Raw genomic sequence first — 19353 nt, forward strand, 5'->3', positions numbered from 1 at the left:
GACCACGGCAGAAAGGGGGAGGAGGCATCGAAAGGAAGTCGCCACAGCTGAACATGTGGAGTGGGGGCGGTCGCGGTCGCGTTAAGGACTCCTGACTTTTCTCCAAGAGCAATGGGAAACACTATAGGGTTTTAAGTAGGGAACCAATAGACAGGTTTGCTTTAAAAAGATCATTCTGGCTGCTGTGTGGAGAGAAGGCAAGTGTGAGGAGCCTACTCCACCGGCCGTGGTGAGAGCGGAGGGTAGCCCGGGTCTGAGTGATCGGTCAACGGGGAGGTGGATAAGCGCAGTCGGATAACTTCTGTAGGGGGTTCATGGTGGCAGGACTTTGCACCTGAGCGGACTGGAAGAGGGAGGAGTGAAGCGGGCTGAGGGCACCTCTCCAGCTCCCAGGATGTGCAGCCAGGTGCTGTGGTGCCATTTACATCAGGGAGGAGCTCGGTGGTCACTTCCGCACAGATCAGGTTTGAGGTGCCCTTGAGACGGCTGAGCAGATAGATTTAAGAAGCCGACTTATGGATCTGCAGCTCAAAAGAAAAACCTGGGCCAGAAATAGAAACTTGGAAGCCACCGGCATGGAAGTGGCACCGCAAACCAAGGGAGAAGACATGGCCTACGGATCACGTGTAGATAGAAAGGTGGTGCAGGACAGATGAGGAGCCAGCAAAAGGAGGTGGGGAGGAGGCCTAGAGTGGCAGAGGATGGGGGAGACGAGAAGTAGGAGGTTTCATGGAATCCTAGGGGAAAAAAATACTTTAAGATGGAAGAAAAATAAGTGTCCATTGTGTTCAGCAACATGGAAGTCATTGGTGGATGCGGCAAGAGTAATTTCAGCAGGCGAGTGGGATGCTCGGAAGCGGCTGGCATCGTGGCTCAGGGTGTTCCTTCTCAACCACATGGAAACAAAATTTAAATGGAGGAAGCTTTCCCACGAGTCTCTGTCACTGTGACAACCGTCGGGGCTTTCCAATCTCCCCTGCTCCCCAACGGCCCTACTCTGTAGGGGACAATGGCCCCCGGGACTGCAGTCCTGGGACCTGCAGGGGACCGCTGAGCCAATACCGTGCTGAGCGCTCCCGTGCACCAAGCCAGCCTCGCCTGTATCAGGATTTTCTTATTTTATTTTTAAAGATTTTATTTATTTTCTTGACAGCAAGAGAGAAGAGACAGCGTGGGAGGGAGAGGGGATCTGAAGCAGACTCCACCCTGGACGTAGAGCCCCATGCGCGGCTCGACCCCAGGACCGCGAGCTCGCGACCCAGGCCGCCCTGGTGGCCCTACAAGAAGATCGTGAAGAAGTGAAACGGTTACCTTTTTTCTTTGAACAGGTAGAGGGGAAGTCCTTGTCTTCCACCTTTACTGAAGGCCTGTTACACTTCATCCTACAGAAGAAAGAACGTCGTGCTCCAGAACATAATCGAGATGGCCCAGGGGTTTTATCTGTTTTAACTGGAAGTCCAGCTGCAAATCAATACACAGAATGTGATAAACTGAGAGTAGTACTGTCTGTCAGGAGGGGGAGAGTGACCTTGAAGAAAGCCTCCTCTTTCCTGCCTCACTGCCTCATACTGACCATTCCTCCTCACTGACGCCGTGAAAGACGCATCGCGGGTGAGCGGGCTGTCAATCTGGAAAGGTTTCCAGATCTCCTAGAAAGCAGCTACCGGTAGGAGCGGGCCTGCGATCCTGCTGCGAACACTGGCTACTGGTCTGCAGACTGTCCGGGGATAACGAGCGCCCACCGTGGGAGAAGCCAGAGGGGGGGGCCACCGCCGGGGCTGCTCCTGGACGTCACCCCTCCAACCTACCTCCCACAGGGCCTCCCGGGTGAGCCTCCCTGGAATACACACGGCCCCCTCCCCGATCCTTTTCGCCCTAGCACACAGCGGGGATGCGTCTCCATCCCGAGATCCTTCCCCCCCTGCCCCCCGGCTCTGTTCCTCTCTTTGTCACCTGGTGCACCCACCCCGACTCCTCCTTTCAGACCCACCCCAGCCGTCACCTCCTCGGGGATGCCTGTCCTCGTGTCCACAGGAGAACGAGTCCTCTGTTCTCTCTGCTTGGCACTATTTCTATGGAGGTACCTATCACGCGGGGTGCTGGCCCCAGGTCTCCTCGACTGTATGGCACAAGCCTTAAAGGCAAGGACCAAACCTCACCTCCTTTTTCTCTTCATGTCACTACCAAAAATTGCCAGGGCCAGACTAGAAAAGGCAACAGGGACCAGGGGCCACACTGAAGTTTTCGGAAGAGGAGTGCCTTAATGAAAAGGATGGTTTAAAGGAGGTCTCTCTGGGGACATTTCCCTCTGGGGGCTGACATGGGGGAACGTGCAAGCAGGAAACTTGGGCCGTGACCACACTGGCCCGTGAGCTCGTGGCACTGACCCCGTGCCCACTGTGTGCCAGGAGCTGCCCCACGTGCTTTATGTATAGCGATATAGTTAATCCTCGCAACCATCCCACGAAACCGCTACTATTTTGTAGATAAGGAAACGGAGGCACAGAGAGGTTAAGTAACTTGCTCAAGGTCAAAGGTCACAGCTGACAAATGGTAGAGCCAGGAAGTGAGCCTGGCAACCAGACTCCAGACTCCATGCTCCTAACTGCCGGAGCACACAGGCTCCCCCGGGACTGATGGGGGAAAGCTACAGGGCCTCACGCAGGAGGGATGGGGGGGCACGGGTGAGGGAAGCAGGGTGGGGGTGGGGGACGTGAAGCCAGGAGGGGGCCCCAACTAATGAGGAACCACTTTGGCCAAAGAAACTTCCAATTTATATTTCAAGTTTTCTTACTTTTATCTTAGGAGGTGCATGAGTGTAACTCGAGTAAATAGAGGGAATTTTTCCGGAGGGGGGTGGTGGAATCAAACTGGTGTGAGCCCTTTAAACTCAGGAGCACACAACTGGGAATTTATAGATTCTGGGGGGTGGGGAGTCTAAAACCCAGAAAGAATCAAAATAGCTGTTTTTCCTCCCTGTGGATTTGGACATTACGTAAAGCAAAACAAATAGGAAGGTAGGTGGATAACTGCATTGAGCCCAGGAGAGCACGTGTGACCCAGTTAAGGGGCAGAGAGGAGGGAGGCCGGGGGCTGAGCGCATCGGCACACGCTGCAGTCCTCGCTCAGCCGTGCGGACGGGCCCCGAGGAAGCAGCCGCAGCCTGCTCCTGGACTCACTTTTTGCATCTATGAGCCGCTCCCGGGGCGCCGTGTCCGAGGAGGAGAGCTGCTCCTTCACTTTGGCGATATCTTTAGGGTGCAGGTAGTCAAACAGACTCTGACCAATCAGATCGTTCTGTGGGGAGGAAGCGTGAAAACCACACGTCAACAGCACGTGGGATACAACTTAGCCAACAGGTGCTCTGCCTTTTAGTTTGTATTTCTAGGCATGGGAATTTCAAATATGTCCAGTGTGAACACGTACACCTGTCCAATCACTGTGCCTAGGGACACACAGGACAGGCAGTGAGGCATCGGGACTTTGGTGTCCATGACACAGGAGGGGGAAGGGCGTATATTTATACTTCTATAAATAGTTCATGCTCCTCGAAGGCAGGAGTCTTTCAGCTGTACGTGTTCCCTGTTATTTGTTCTGGATGCCACAAATGCTCTGCTAGGAACACAGGGTGTGGGCGGGGACTCTAGCCCCACTGGGCCCTCGTGTTGTTGTGTCACACCGTGTGCCTCCACGGCCTTGTGTGGCAGCAGGGAAAAAAAGAAACGCCTTCGTAACTTTTCCCCAAGACCAAGAAGAGCAAGACACTCTGGATACATCCAACTTACATTCATTCTAGTTCACACAACTATCCTTTGGATTCTTCAATTCTGCTGCCTACCTACCAGCTTCCCATGCAAACACCAGCAGGTGAAGGAATGAGTGAATAGGTGGATGGATGGGTGGATATGTGAATAAGAATGCTAGGGACAGAGTGTCTCTGCTTAAAAAACTTTGCTCTAGAAGCTTGTGGGCATGCTTATCTTACTGCATCCTATGAACAATCATAAAAGGTATTATTACACTCATTTTTTTTTATTTTTAGAAGGAGCCGAGATTCAATAGAATGAAAAAGGGATACGTCATCACAAACACAGTATGGGTGGATCCCCATTGTTTCATTCTCTGGTTATCATCTGCCTTTCCTGGTCAGGTAGCCCCTTGCCTCGTGCCTCCTCCGCTCTCTCTAGCTGTGGGATATTCACTGTGCGGCAATAAGAAAGTATAAAGCTGTTGATGAGATCACAGTCAAACCTTCCAGTGAGGGAAGCATAGAACACATACTAAAAAGATTTCTTTCTAGGGGCACCCGGGTGGCTCAGTCGGTTAAGAGTCTGACTTTTGATTTTGGCTCAGGTCATGATCCCAGGGTCATGAGACTGAGCCCCATATCGGGCTCGGCACTGAGTGCAGGCTGCTTAAGATTCTCTTTCCCTCTGCCCCTTCCTGCCATGCATTCTCTCTCTAAAAAAAATACATAAAACTTAAAAAAAAGATTTTTTTTCTAGATTTAAATTTACTTCTCTGTTAAGAAATTACAAATTTTCTGGAAGAAGCATTGGGTGTGTGTGTGGGGGGGAGTTATAATATAAGCCTTTTATGTGTGGCTTGTATATTATAATTCTTCTAAAAAGTGGGGTGACCTTTCTGGCAGCCGTGAGGCTGCCCACCACCAACAGAAGCATAAGCAATAATACCTGGCTGTAGTTGAGGATCTTGAAGACAGACTCTGAGACGAAGAGTATCTTCCCTCGGTCACATCCTACGACAAACAAAAATCCATCTGCTGCCTAATCAGGAGAAATGGATAATCAATTTACCGCACTTTAGGAAACACGGTTTGTAATCACTCTGATAGCAACTAAGGATTTGTCTGCTAAGTATCCAAAGCACAAAACTGTACTCATTGAGTTTCACAAGCATCCTGAGCCCAGGACGCTCAAAAGGAATGCCTCATGAGAAGAAGAAGATTCTCTCAAAGGCAGGTATGGACATACGGATCATCATCGTCGTCGTCGTCATACGGGGGACGGTCCCACGGAAGCAATTTCAGTTACAACACTGAATTCATTTTAAGAATTTTCCTTGGAGTGTATCAAGGTCTGGAGAAGTCCTGTTTTATTTTGTTACTTGTAACTATGTAGAATCATAGAACCTGAGATTGAAAGGAGCCCTTCCATCAAAACCCCCTCCCGATATCCCGGCCACCCTGGCCCTCAGCCTGAACACTGCCACTTACGGAGCGCTCTCTCCGATGGTTCTCAACAGCTGGAGCGGCGCCTTGTGTGTCTGTGCTGCTGCTGTCTTCGTGCTGATGGCCTGGGGTGGGGCTGGGTCAGGAGTATCGTTCTCACCCCCACCCCAAATGATTCTAATGTACACAGGATGGAGAACTACTGCTCTCAAAGATCATTTCTGGATCTGGGGCTGGGCTGCTTACATCCTAAGTGAGGCAAGCAAAGCAAAGCAAAACTTTCCCCTCCGTTCTCTTTCCTTCTTCACTTTAAATGCAGGTAAAATATCTCAAGTCCCAGGAAAGGCAGATACGGAGACAGGATGCTATTTGTTAGACTGAAGCGGATAAATACCAAAGCTGCAGAGTCTGAGGGCTGCAGCTCGTGGGGTCTAGGTGCACGTGAACCCTACACCCAGAGCTCTGAGGACGGACAACTGCTCAGCTCCAGCCGGGGGCCTCCCAGGGATGCGGAGGGTGCTCCACGCTCGGTCACGTGCTTGCTTTCAGGCTCAGCAAACACAGTTCTAATCTTGTTTTATTCACCAGTCCTCGGTCTGTTCTTTGGAAAAATCTAGAGAAACCCAATTCCCTTTTCCACAGAGGGGCCTCTGGGGATGTAATTTAATTCAAAGAACTAAGAAATGAATTCGTGTGCCAGAGGCAAAATAATGGCACAGGCACCTGTGCAGACAGGAAAGCAGTAGGAGGGGAACCACTGCCGCTGAGAAGGCACCAGGCCCCTCAGCCAGAAGGGAGCTGGGGCCGCTCCCTCCCTAAGCTGGCCCCCTAAGCTGGCACAGGGCAGGGGAGGACAGTGGAGAGGAAGAGTCTTTCCAAACACCATCTGCTGGAAGCCTCGTTCTGTCAAAAAATAGGGTATTAATAACTTGCACACCGCCTTGCAGACGGTCTCACATCTAACATGAGAAGTGTCTTGAGGCTTTCGTTGGTGCAGGGAAGCAGCACAAAAGGTAGGTGACTCGGAAGAGGTGCCTGCGACATGCTGGAGGGAATGCTGAACCCCTGACGGGAACAAAGTGGGTTGCAATCCATCCAGGGCGAGAGAGTGAGCTCCTGTCAGCCTACAGGGAAGGCTCCAAACATCCTGACTCTGTTTCCCCCGGGCAGATAAATGCCACCAGGTGAAGGAGCCAGGGCCTAGGGGCCGCCTCACAAGTGGAGATGGGTGGGGTGCCGTGGGCTCACCGGCGGGGGAGGACAGGGTTGGTGGGGGAGGACAGGGTTAGCGGGGGAGGCAGGCCGAAGCTCTGGGGGTGCCTGCCTAGTTTTCCGAACATGGGAGGTAGAGCACTCAGGCTGGCCCTGACATGCCACTTGCCGAAGCCATTTGAAAGCTCTTGGTGGAGAAGTCAGACCTGCACTGGTGAAGAAAAGTACAAGTCCAGTTCCTGCTGCCCACCCCTCCAACACCACCTGAGCGGCCCCCGCTGTCTGTGCAGGAAAGTTCTGGGAAGTGGGCTCCCAGAATGGTAAGGGATTAGATGGTGCCTCATGGCCACGGGCAGGTGCCGGGGTTGGGGTAGGGGTCAGAGATGTTTCATCGGGGGAGACCCAGCACCACTGATGCTGCAGGATGCAGAAGCACAGGAAAGGCAAGACTGAGATGAAGTATTTAGCTTAAATGGCATGAAAATCCTTGGTCCATACCCTGGCAAGTGTGGGCATGTGACAGGAAATTCAGAAAAGTAGAGAGCAAGTTATTAAGCATTTGCCGTTGCAAAGGGAGATCTTTATATATTACATGTAGATCTATAACGATACATACAGAGAGAAACCTATAGAGAACACGGGCTTCGTACACTTTATAGGTGTTCAAAACCAAATCCATTTGTGTATACGCACACATTCATTTTTTTTTCCCTAAAGACGTCCAATCAGCAGTACGGCAATCAGGCCCTGCCCCGGGATTGCGGGGGCCAGTGCAGAATGGATATGCAGAGGCCCTGGTTCAAAAATCAGGATCTTCCAGACAGCAAGAGCAGAACATTAAAACAAGCGCTGGGCCCCGTGTGGCTGCGTAGGGTGCATGCCCATGAAGCCAGCCCTGGTGGTTTCTCCAGAGCTGCTGCCGACACAGTTAGTAGCTTAACTGCAGCAGGTCCCCCCTGAGGACCGGGCCAGCCTTATGAAAGGAGGATGGAGGGGGCAGTGCAGAGCTGCGTCAGAGTAACTGTGCCCTGGGGGAGGTAGCCCAAGGACCATCTCAAACTTGCTGGGACGCCCCCCCCGCCCCCAACGTGTTTATTGTGGACTTGGATTTTCCAAGGGCCGTGCATACAGAACTAAGTCTCAAAAACGAAAGACGCACCAGGCCTGCCTGTGGGATCTACCCATCGCAAGCAGCTTCGAAGGATCACTAATGACCACCTGGAACATAGGGCCACCCAATAGACAGACTTTGGTAGAAACAGAAGTTCAAAAAACCGAAGTGCACCTATACAGGATGGAAAAAACCTGACCTAACAATAATCCATGTACAGGAATGGGAGGGATGGTATCACAGTGGCCCAAAACATGGCACTAATAGGATGACTTCTGTGTCAAGGAAGGCACCAGGCCCATTCAATCCCAGGCCAACCAGACCACAGCTGAAGCTCTGTACTGGGTGTTGAGAGCCACTTCTGGAGGAAAATCTAGCAAATGACTGTGGCTCTGGAAAGTGTGTGTGGCAAATGCTGATGGGGGACCCTCGCCTGCCTCTACTATGATGGTGGGAAAAATCTAAATCCTTGCCCTGAAGCTAGGGGTCATCAGGTAACATCTTCTGGAGAAGCTGACATCTACAATCGGGCTTTCAGGAAGGCACAGCTTTTCTTGAGAAGAGGGACAGCTGGGCTAGACACTGTGCTGCCCCTTGTGTCTGGCTAGCATGGCTACACTGAGGAAACAAGCTGTACACTAGCTCAGCAGGACTGTTCTCGAAGACAGGAAGAGCCTGGTTCTGGCCGCCCTCATGGAGCCACCAGCCCCTCATGGCTTACCCCAGGACCAGCTATATTTGGGAAACAAAACCCCATTTGTTCATCAGGTCATCTGTTCCTTGCAGCTGAAAGCTTTGCAATTAAGATAACACGCCAGGCAGGGATGGGTAGAGAATGCTGGAGTGAGCACACAGGCCAGACGTACAAAGGACCGGAAGCCCAGCAGAGCTGAAAGTCAGGGTGACAACAGAGTGGGCTCTGTCCCAAGGCCTGGCAAATGTCAGCTCAAAGAGAGGTGCCCAGATACTGTAGGGGCTTAGCAAGCAAGGTCCACCCTGGCTGTGGGGGGAAGGAGGCTGGTATAGTTCCCTTCAGTTAGGTTTTTCTGTTTTTCTTTTTATAGTTTGCAAGAGGACAGGTTTCTGAATCCTGTTTCTTTCCCTTCGATTTCCAAGTTGATCTCACTCTACCCAGAGGCAGACCCAATCCCACACGGAAGCCAAGTTTGCATGGCGCCACCTCGATGGCCTCTCCGCAGAGAGGAGCAAGATGAAGTGAGCGCTACGGCCAGGAGGGGAGAGCCTTGCGTCCCCCATTTCTTTTCCTCCTTGGCAAGAGGAGTCTTTGGAAGCTTTGTTGCTTTGATGGGGTTTTGGTGGAAGGGTAGATGTGGATGTTTTTGTGCCAGCAGTTAAGTGAGAAGACGACAAATGCTCAATTATCGATGTCCATCCTTTTCTAAAGCCTTCATGCAGGAATGGGATTCTTCACTACCTATTTTTAACAAAATCCTGCCTCCTTCTATTTAAAAACCACAGTAGCCTGGGCCTTCCATTTTTGTCTAAGCAAGCATGGAAGGGGAGGAGGAAGACCTCAGGGAAAGAATGTGAAGACTGTCCAGACAAACAGACAGAGGTGGAGACCCAAAAGACGAGGGGCCTCAGAAGGTCCAAAGGTTAGACATCAAATTCCCACAGGCTGGTACCTCACCCAGAAATTCATAAAAGTGTGTACAAAACAAGCTCGTAAATGCGACATACCCTGAGAATGAGGTGTTTCAATTCATCATCTGACAGGAAAGTCGGCTTATAATTTGCTTCTGTGTATGGATTGGTGGCACCTTAGGGAGAAGAAAAGAGAAAGAGTTGGTCCAGTTTCTATTCAGGTAACGTCTCATTCCACTTCGCCGCCTCCACCCTTCCAGATGCGGCCTGGCCCCTGCCACCTGGAACTTCAATCTTATTTTCTTTTTCCTTAACAGAGACAGGGCTAGATCGGGCTTCGGACAGAAGCCATTGAAAAAACAACACTGTTGTCCACAGGGGACCTAACGAGTTTGCTCTGGCCACTGGAGGGGAGCCAAGAGGTAACAGACAGAAGGAAAAATCTGCTTCAAAGAGAGAAGGCAGCTCCAGAAGCCAAGCGGCAGAGGGTCCTGGGAGGATTCCCTCCCCCCAAGATTGACATTAAATGGGTTGACCAGCAGTCCCTCCAATCGTCACGCTGAGCCTTCCTGGGACATCATCCAGGCTGCCAGGCCCTGAGTAAATAAATACATTGTAGAAGGCATCTGGTGGGAGTGCTTCTTCATCGGGCAAGGCAAATGAGCTTGGCAACCCAGAGAAACGCATCACTTAAGTGACTACAGCTCTGGGTCCTCGGGCTGAGAGGGGACAAGATGCTTAAAAGGCATCAGTCTGGCATCGCATCGGAGAACAGTAAGAGAAAAATGCCAGCAGCAAATGACCTGGAATCCGCAAAAACAGAACAGTGAAGAAATAAAACAGAAAAAGTCCATGATTCACAGCACACGGGGAAGGAGGGTGACAGATGTGCCTGGGACTTTCACATCAACTAACCAGGCACAGGCTGAGCCACAGCCCGGCTTTTTATGACTCGAGATGTGTCACTCGTTTCCTTCCAACTTAATAAAAAAGTTAGCTTGTAGTAACCTAATCTCTATCACCTTCACTAAGAGGAAATTCTAGTGGACACGACGCAGACAGGTCTGAATGGGGGATCGCAAGTCAGACAAAACCGGCGACTCTGCCCTCCTGGTGGCTTTGTGGAAACACGAAGACACAATCCTTGTAGCACGCGGGTCAGAGGTCTGAAGCGGACTGAGCACCCACTTTCCAGTTCCCTCTGAGGGTCCGAGGCCCCACCGGAGCGCCACTTCCACCTTCCTGCCCCGCGTGCTCGCCCGCCCCGCGCTCGGAGAGGAAGGAAGACGCTGCCTCCCTCGTGAAGACTCTATCTGCTTTGGGAATGTTCCAGGAACATGAAAATACCATCAGTGTTCATCCCTGACAGCAAAATGCAGCAAGAACCAACCACCAGCCGGTGACTCACTCCTTAAAGGAGCCATGGTGAATTTTCCTCTGAAAGACAGGAAGGGACCCCCCCAGCATCCCTAGGTGCACCCGTCCTTCTGACGGCCGGGGCCCTGGCCCCCCTACATGCAAGATGTGTGGCCCCCCTCAGCTACACACAGCGCCCGAGGATCACAGGCACGTGCAGACACGGGCACGCATCGCAGCCTCTACCCCCTGGGCGGGGGAAGGAACAGCTGCAAAACCCCAACCGGACCCCATGTAAGCTCAGTGATCACCCCACGTGGCACTAGGCCTGTTGCTCAACGCTGCACATCTGTCAACTGACACACACTGTACTGGGGACTCAGGCACAACTGAGGCAAGGGAGGCAACATGTGTGGACAAGGTCACAAAGAAGATGAAGCCTGAGGTCTCACCTCGTAACGTCTTCATGTGCTGAGCGGCCATCCTCAGCGCGGTAAGCTCATCTAACTTCCTGGACATGGCGTTGCACGTGGGCGCCAGGGAAGCCAACTCGTCAATGGAACTGTTCATTTTATCCCGACGCCTCTTCTCAATCTGACTGTGAGCTTCCCTGCACAACAAGGGGAAAAACGACTTCTATAAAATGAGGCCAAGCCTCAGGGAAACGACAAAAATAAGCCGTAACTGGTTTTGACATTTCCCCTGACAGGCCACCTTTACAGCGTGCACCAGGTTTTGAACTAGACTTTTTGACTAGTCACCAAAATAGTGGCCTCCCTGCCAGGGGTCACTACTGGGGTTTTGTAGGCCTCCCTCATACTTAGCACGAAGGAGAAATAGGACAAAACAAAAACAAAACAAAAACAAAACAACCAAAACTGTCTGCTCAGAGCAAACTGGATGGCTAATTTCTCATTTCTTTTCCTCTCAGCCTCTGTGAGGTTGCATTTTAAGGTAAGCATGAAAGGAAAGAGAAGGGAGGTGGGGTCTGCAAAGAGTGAAGCTTCTGGAATGGCCACTGGGGGGGATCCTGTGATCCCGAAGTGGTCTCTGAGGTTGTGAGGAGCCCGCAGTGCACCTGTCAGAGACTCACTGACTGAGTCACTAGGTAACCAATGCTGCCATCTTTGGACCAACCACGACCCCACCAAGATATAGCAGATGCTGCATCTGTCCCCGAGAGCTTCCTCTGAAAAATGAGCTTCCTCTGAAGAATGTTCTACTCTTCCCTCCCCGGCGTGGCCACGCAGCAAAGCAGGAGGGTGCTTCCACAGGTACGCACTCTCCCCGACTACTTTGTACCTGCCACTGTGATTGTCCCTATGGAGGTACATCACCCTTGGAAACGCAGTTTGCTGCCATAGCAACAGAGCCACCAAGCAGGACCCCCCACCAAGGCTAGGCTGTGCAGGAGGGGGAAGCCAGGAGTCTCAGGTCAGTCAAATTCTATGGCATGACAGCCTCAGAGGACCCTAGAGCTAATGGCAGGAGCGTGGAAGACCCACGTGGATGGGGGCAGCACGTGTGGCTGGAGGCAGGAAGGACCGAGTCAGAGAATCTACTCAAAGGAGCCCCCATGTCCGGCCTCGCAGTGCAGGGAGGGCCACTTTGAGAGGGGAGGCCCAGCCCAAGAACGGAGTCACTGAGCCAGGTCTCCTCTGGGGGCCCTCGAGTCAGGAAGCGGCAACCTGCTGAAGACAGCTGGGGAAAAGCTTCAGCCGTGAAGGACTTCCTGCTACTCCAAGGGCCCCTTCAGGTTTAATGGGCTTAGACAGCCAAGAGCGAAGGCCACCCCAGTGTGGAGGGGACAAAGGGCAGGCGGCCACCTCAAGCGAAGGCCCTCAACACCTTCCCCATCCCCGAAAGGATGCTCAGCCCAGCAGGGACCAGACACAGAGCCACCTCAGCCGTGCTCTCAACACCCAGAGCCAGGATGGTTTAGAGACAGGCCCGCCCTTACCTTGCATTTTTGATCCTTCCTTGGTGCTCTGTGTAGTCTAACCTGGAAGGGAAGAAAGAAAAAAGGAAAAGATAAAACACGATCCCTAGGAGACTAATGGCAAAGTTATACAGCTCTCTTTTCCTCCCAGTTTCATTCATTTCCCAGCTTAATCCCTGTCCTCTCTCTCAACACACAAGGGCTCCTGCTGTTAGCTACGCCGGGGGCCAGGGGTGACCATCTTGAACTCCCCGGCTCACAGCCTCCCTCTTATCCCCAGTCAAGGACATGGGTGAGATCTGCGCCAACTAACAGAACACGTAATTATGCAAGGAAAACCGCTAGCAGGATGAAGGTCACGACTGGGTTCATGGTACCTTCCATGAGGGTCGTCTTTGTCTGTGTCCATGCTTTCTCTGAAAAAAAAAAAAAAAAAAAAACAAGAGAGAACGTGAGTTTTTGTGAATCAAGACATACGAAGCAGCTTCTTACAACACGGAAGGCTCTCATTTATCCAGAAACCAAATAGTCAGAATGTTCAAATGGCCACGGTACTGATTATCGACACAGGATCGTCAGACACACACAACTTGCACCTACTATGAAACTAGGACCGGGTTTCTGGATGACCAAGCAAAAGCTACATATGGTCATCAACAGAGCTTGCTTGGTAATATTTTAGGCCATATTCTGAAGATCGGGAATACACAGCATTTATGGACATTCTTTTTTTTTAATTTTTTTAATTTTTATTTACTTATGATAGTCACAGAGAGAGAGAGAGAGAGGCAGAGACACAGGCAGAGGGAAAAGCAGGCTCCATGCACCGGGAGCCCGATGTGGGATTCGATTCCGGGTCTCCAGGATCGCGCCCTAGGCCAAATGCAGGCGCCAAACCGCTGCGCCACCCAGGGATCCCTTTATGGACATTCTTAATCAGAGTATCCAAGTAACTAGAATACCTCATTCTTCCCATCATTCTGGATAAATGGAGTTTATTCATTTGCAGAACATACCAAGCCTCAAATATACATGTGCATATTTGGTGGGGGGCGGGGGTGGGGAGGCGAATGTACCCACAGAGAAGCACTGAGAGGAGTCCTGAGGCAGCTTCTCAAAGGCACTAATACCCAGTGTTCTGGTTCTCAGCCAGGTGGGAACCTCCTCGGCCTAAGGAGCTGGGATCCAGGGCACGAGTGGGGCCAAGGGGCATGGAACCCTGTCGGGCCGCAGAGCGTCCTGGGGTCACGGCAGGGATCTACCTCCCTTTTATAGACTCCAGAGGTCCCAGTTTCATGGCACTTTATGGTTCAACAGAAAACAGACTAGAATCCTCCAAGATGGGGGTTCCAAATCTCCCTGGGGTCAGCCCACACCCTTCTTCCGCCCCTAAGTTTATCAGCAGGAGGGCCCTGACTGGCACCTGAGCCTCTCCTTTTTTGTCTGGGAAGAACAGAGGGACATGGCCCTTCAAGCAATGGAGCCTCAAGGGCAAAAGCCACTTTTCTCAGGAGCACTAAATCACATCATGGGCATTCTGGGACAGTGGTTCACAACCAGGAGCCCTTGGCTGCCTCACAGGCAGAGAGCTTCTCCAGCTAGTCCTAAAGCACAGAAGAGAAACCATTCAGGCCACAGGGGAAAATGAAAGCTCTCCCTCCCCTTCTGTCTTGGCTCGTATCTGCTCACCAAGGCCCGGATCATCATCTCAGGTGAAGAGAGCTCTGCCTGACAGATCAGATGCATTCAGCACATTAAGATGACCGGGAAGGGGGCTAGGGGTGCTTAATATGGTCTCCACAAATCACAGAAGATTTGCAAGGGGTCCATGAGGGAAACCTGGAGGTCTTGGGTGGGGACCAACAGGGGACCACAGGTTTAGATCGCAGAGGTCTTAGAAGGCACCGGTGCACCGGTGACTCCACGAGAACTTGCTCAAGACAAGAGGTCTGTGGAAAAACTCCTGGCCTCCCTGTGGGGGATGGACTGGTCCAGAAGAACCCTCTCAGGCCTCACACCCACTCTCCATCCCCTGGGAGTCGCCTGCTCAATCATCTGGGGTCACTTACACATTAATCATAGCATCTCCTAGTGGGCATCTGACCTTCGGTCACTGTGCTCCCCAAATTCGACCTGTGAACTTCAGCAGAAAGGACATCTGCTGTGGGGGAGACACCTCCTTGAAGATTTTTCCCTCATTAAACAAAAGAAAACCTCTCAAGTGGACGTCGGGATAAGATTGCACACAGTTGCCTCAACAAAACAAAACATGCCTTAGAAGGTTCTCCGCAGCGCCCTATCCCCCAGGTGTGTGTACAGATATACAAGAGTGGACTGTAAGTGGGAAAATTTACTTACTCAAAAGAAAAGTCATCAAGTCTAAAAAGAAACAAAAATACTATTTAATATAACAGGTACATAGTAATTGGAGTAATGTTTCAGGGTGGCGTCAATGCTCCTACGGTGCTTTCGGAGAGGACCTGCACTCACACCTGCCACAAACAATTAAGCAACCGAGGTCTTCCCCAGAGAGGCCTTCAGGCAAAGTTCTCTTTGAAACCATGAGGTTACACCCAGGACAAATTTGCACTGGGCTAAGCCAGCTGGCTCAAGGGAGCCAAGGAGGACAAAGGAAACGGTAAAAGGTAGACCTTGGCTTTAGGGCTCTTCCTTTTCCCCTCATGTGGGACAATTTGGGGACAGGAGGGGGGATGTGGGTGCCTCAGCAGTGCTGGAGGCTCCATCCTGCTTGCAATCCAGTGGGAAGATAAAAACAACAACAACAATAGACCCCACTGTATGGCCGCCTAGACTTGTAGCTTTCATTTCCAGCCCTTTCCACAAAGAGGACCCCTTCTTCCAGGAGGAACAGGAGCCAGCCCTTCAGTGTGCCAGGAGTGGACACCAAGTTCAGGCAGAGGAAGAGGAGCCCAGAAGGCCTTACTGGTAGTTGGTGGAGCTGCCTTTCCGCTTCCGGTTGCAATCCATGCCACTGGTGCCGAGGGGGCTGGAGAGGAGGTCGGTGGGGCCTGGGGACATGAAGTCACTGATTGTCGAAGAAATGTCCATTCTCTGGTCAGCCATTGGAGGTCTGCAACTGGCACAAGGAGGCACAGAGGTGATTTCTAGGCATCCTTCTAACGTGGTGGAGAGGGGGGTACTGGGCTGTTGCGTCAACACGGCTCCCACCCAGCAGCAGGAGTAGGGATACCGCAGACTGGCGAGAACAGGATGTGCTTTAGGAGTTAGCATAGAGAACGGAGGTTGACCTGCTCATAGCTCTGATGAAGACACAAAGTTCAGAGCAACTGGGTGGCTTCTCCTGGGTGCCCATGCTAGGGCATGCAAGAACGATTCCAGAACCCAAGGCTCTATGGGCTTGGGGCCCAGTGCTCCTCCCATGAGGGGACCAGATATCCTCTGACAGCTCTCATTTTATTTTCTTGCAATCAATAAAATAAACATGATTCACTCGTTATCTTTGTGTTTTTGTTACAACTCTTGTAAAAGTCATTGGAAAGCAGAAAATATCCTTTCTCCGGCCGTAAGTCTCTCTTGGGAGCTGGGGAAGATATGGTCCCCCGTCTATCACGGGGCCAGGCAAAGTCTGTCCTGACTGCCCTGACCAGCCTTTGCCCCCAGCATCCCCTGCAAGGAAAACCTGCATGATGACACAAAGATAGTGCAGACAAATTTGCAAAACATTTTGAGAACCCACATTTTATAAGCGTGGGGTAAGTCGGCCCAAAAAAGAGGCTGATGAGTACCTTGCAAGGGACTCCAACTCCAAACCAAGTCGAAGAGGGAGGGGCCGTGCGCTGCCCACCCACACGGGGGTCCCAGCTCCACACCAGGTGACTGGGGTGGTCACTCCCTCTCCCCGGGCTCAAGTTTCTTCATCTGCAAAGCAAGAGGGGGCTGTGAGCTCATTTGCCCGATTTCTGTTCCACCCACAGATGAGTGCACCAGGTTAGGTGTGCGCCAACTTTTCACTTTCACAACCACAGCCAGAGGGAGCATCTTTGTGTTCTAACTCCAGGCACTTGAGCTATTATCTCTCCATCTAAATGTCTAAAAGCAGGACAAAAGGGAACACACATAATATGCCTTGGTACATTCTGGAACACTGTGCTGCTGAAAAGCTCCAATAATTTCTATCCCCAGCAAGAGCTCCTGTCAATCCGAAGGAAAAAACAAAACCCCATTGGTTTTTACTTGCATTTTTAAATGATTACGGATGGTGTCCCTATGTTTATAGACATGTGTCTGGTTTCCTTTCTGCCCACTCATGTCCTGTTTTCCTACCACGTTTTCTTCAGTATGGATGGGCCTCCTAACTCATGTTCACCTGGGCACCGGAACCTGGTGGCAGAGAAGCACACGGTGAACCGGCTGCTCTCCCTTCCCATCCACCTCCTCGCACACCTCCAATGCCAGTGCTGCCCGCTGCTCCTTGGCTCCCCTGCTCTGTGGATTCCCCCATCTGCCATCAAGCACGTCATACCCTCTCTTTTCTCCTCAAGCTTCCAACAGCTCCCCATCCTCCCTCTAGCAGATACTTTGCTTTCTACTTCATGGAGAAAAGGGAGCACATCCACTGGCCCACCCCCTCTCACTAGGGCAGATCATTGCCCCAGGATTCTCTCCCTGCCACACACCCTGCACCATCCACTTTCCCCACCCTACTGGGTCACTCTGGTTTGGATAAACATGGACAACAACTCTCATCTTGGGGAAAACACACACGCTTTTCTGAACTCTATTCCCTTCTAGCCGGTACCCCCATTTCTCTGTTTCCAGTTCTTTTCCTCTTCCTTGCTATAAAGCAACACAAATTGGGCTTTTGTCCCCATCATTCCAATGGAACAGCCCTGTTAGGTGCCCCAGTGGGCTCGTCATTGTCATTGCTAAGTCTGGTAGCTGGTTCTCCAACCTCCATACCTGCCCCATCCCGACATCTGCTAGAGCTGATCTGTCCCTCCTCGCTGTCTCTCAGCTCCAGAGAGGCCACCTCCTCATTGTCCCCTTCTATTTCAGTGGCCACTCATTCCTTGCGGGTCTCTTTTGTGGGTGCTTCCTCCTCCCTCACCTCTACATGAGGGTCCTACAGATGTCCTCGGACTTCCTCGGCCTATACCCACTCCCCAAGAGGTCTAATTTTGCTGCTTCAGATATGATCTATGCTATGAGAACCCCCAAATTTATCCCTCCAGCCTGACTGCTCTTGAATTCCAAACTTACACGGCCAAGAGGCCTCCAACTGAAACGTCCAAACCAAACCCCCTGGTTCTCCCTGAGCTAAGCCCCTTGGTGATGCTCACATCTGAATGCTCGGGCCCCAAACCTAGAAGTCATCCTGACTCCTTGCTTCCTTTTACAACCTGCACCCAACCTGTTAGAAAATCCCATCAGCTCCCACTTCTTTCCTTGCTCCTTTGTATTTCTGCTCAAATGTCACTTCAGCAGTGAAGCTTCTCTGAATATCCATATACTACAACACCCCACCAGGACCAATCATCCTTAACCACCCCCACCTGGCTTCATTTTTTTCCCATAGCCCCTAGCAATAATCTACTTCTTTATTTACTAGCTTCCTCTCCATTAGACCATTAGACTAGGAGCATCAGAAGAGTGGGCATTTTGTTCAGTTCACTACTTGCACCTTAGTGGCCTAGAACACTTTCTAGCATATGGTAAGTACCTAACAAATAGGTGTTGAATGAATATGTAAGTTCGTATATTTGGGATATTCATTCCTTGTTTGTCACAGATGTCATAAATACCCACCCCCTTTTTGCCTTTTAACTTTGCTTAGTTTTTATAGGTGATACTAGAAGTGACATGTTTTTTCAAAGCCTTTTTGCACCATAAATTATAAATATCCTCTTTACTAATATTTTTATGATTTGCTTAGCTCTTAATCCATCTGGAAATTACTTCTGGTACACTACCTACGGTTGGAGGTACCTACCTATTGCCCTTCAGTGGACAGGTAACTGTACCGACACCATTTACCAATCTGAAATGCCACCTTTATGGATTTATCGTCTACTTGTAGACTTCCTCTTCTGGTCCTTGGATCTAGTTACTTCCAATCCAGTACCACAGTATTTGTTATTGTGGCCTCATAATACATTTCCACTATTAGGTAGAACAAACCCGCTTCCTCTTCAGACTTTTCATTTTCAGAAATTTCCAGGTTATTCCAGTGGATTCTTTGAGGAGTGTTCTATAATCATGTAATCACATCGAAAGCCCTGACAGGTGCTGCTAGGAGCTGTTATCACAGATATCAGGAGTACAGAGCCCGATCCTCGGGGTCTCGGTGAGCCTTTGGGCTGCCAGCAGACACGGCGGTGCTACCTCTAGCCCCCACTCCCTCTTTTCGAGCAGCCAGACAGTTGCAGGAGGTGGACTACCCCAAGCTTCAGGGCGCTGGGAGAAACCACACTTTCTGAAAGAACTACCATGGAAGCCGCCAACGATGTCAGGTGTGGAGGGCAGGGGGAGGGGACTTGGGGGTGTGATTTTATTACCTGAAGTTACAGTTCTTAAAGCTCAGATTCACCCTGGGCGGAGCAAGGGGCCACGGGACTTATTGGTCACCTAAAAGCGAGTCTCGTGTTTTGTAGTTTCCTTTCAGGCAGTCAACTTCTTCCAAAACCTACAGCGGGGCCCACAAGGAAAGAAAACCCACACAGGTCACTTGGGGGAAGATACACCACACAACCCACTGGCTCCGCTCGAGGCGGCCAGGCTGGTGGCTCACGTTCTCACCGCTGGCGCCCGCTCAGCTAACCTGCCAACACGTGGAGGAGCTCGCGGGAGGGCTTCTCTGTGGAAGATGCTGCTTTTTTACTTAATTTACTTATTTTATTTTAAAAGATTTTATTTATTCATTCATGAGAGACACAGAAAGAGAGAGAGGCAGAGTCACAG

The 19353-nt window shown here is 51.2% G+C and overlaps 1 protein-coding gene across 1 annotated transcript; it reads right to left on the reverse strand.

Moving 5' to 3' along the window:
- Nucleotides 1-212: 212 nt before the first annotated feature.
- LOC129514401 (basic helix-loop-helix ARNT-like protein 1) lies at nucleotides 213-19020 on the reverse strand. Its single transcript, XM_055332959.1, has 11 exons — nucleotides 18951-19020; nucleotides 16182-16314; nucleotides 15359-15511; nucleotides 12792-12830; nucleotides 12436-12477; nucleotides 10928-11085; nucleotides 9216-9295; nucleotides 4695-4787; nucleotides 3180-3297; nucleotides 1312-1461; nucleotides 213-343 (listed from the first exon to the last, which is right to left on the reverse strand). Exons 3-11 carry the CDS (start codon nucleotides 15496-15498, stop codon nucleotides 213-215), a joined length of 951 nt encoding a protein of 316 aa, XP_055188934.1. The 5' UTR covers nucleotides 15499-15511; nucleotides 16182-16314; nucleotides 18951-19020.
- Between the last annotated feature and the right edge of the window lie 333 nt (nucleotides 19021-19353).

The sequence above is a fragment of the Nyctereutes procyonoides genome, unplaced genomic scaffold (assembly GCF_905146905.1).
Source record: "Nyctereutes procyonoides isolate TBG_1078 unplaced genomic scaffold, NYPRO_anot_genome, whole genome shotgun sequence".
In the NCBI taxonomy this organism is placed as follows: Eukaryota; Metazoa; Chordata; class Mammalia; order Carnivora; family Canidae; genus Nyctereutes; species Nyctereutes procyonoides.

What these genes read in the sequence shown, in the direction of transcription:
- LOC129514401 (XM_055332959.1), bottom strand. Translation starts at nt 15,498, where the DNA reads ATGGCTGACCAGAGAATGGACATTTCTTCGACAATCAGTGACTTCATG. An exon ending in AAAGACGACCCTCATGGAAG is followed by an intron (nt 12,478 to 12,791) that starts GTACCATGAACC and finishes CTTCCCTTCCAG; the next exon opens with GTTAGACTACACAGAGCACC. An exon ending in TGAAACACCTCATTCTCAGG is followed by an intron (nt 4,788 to 9,215) that starts GTATGTCGCATT and finishes TCTCCTGATTAG; the next exon opens with GCAGCAGATGGATTTTTGTT.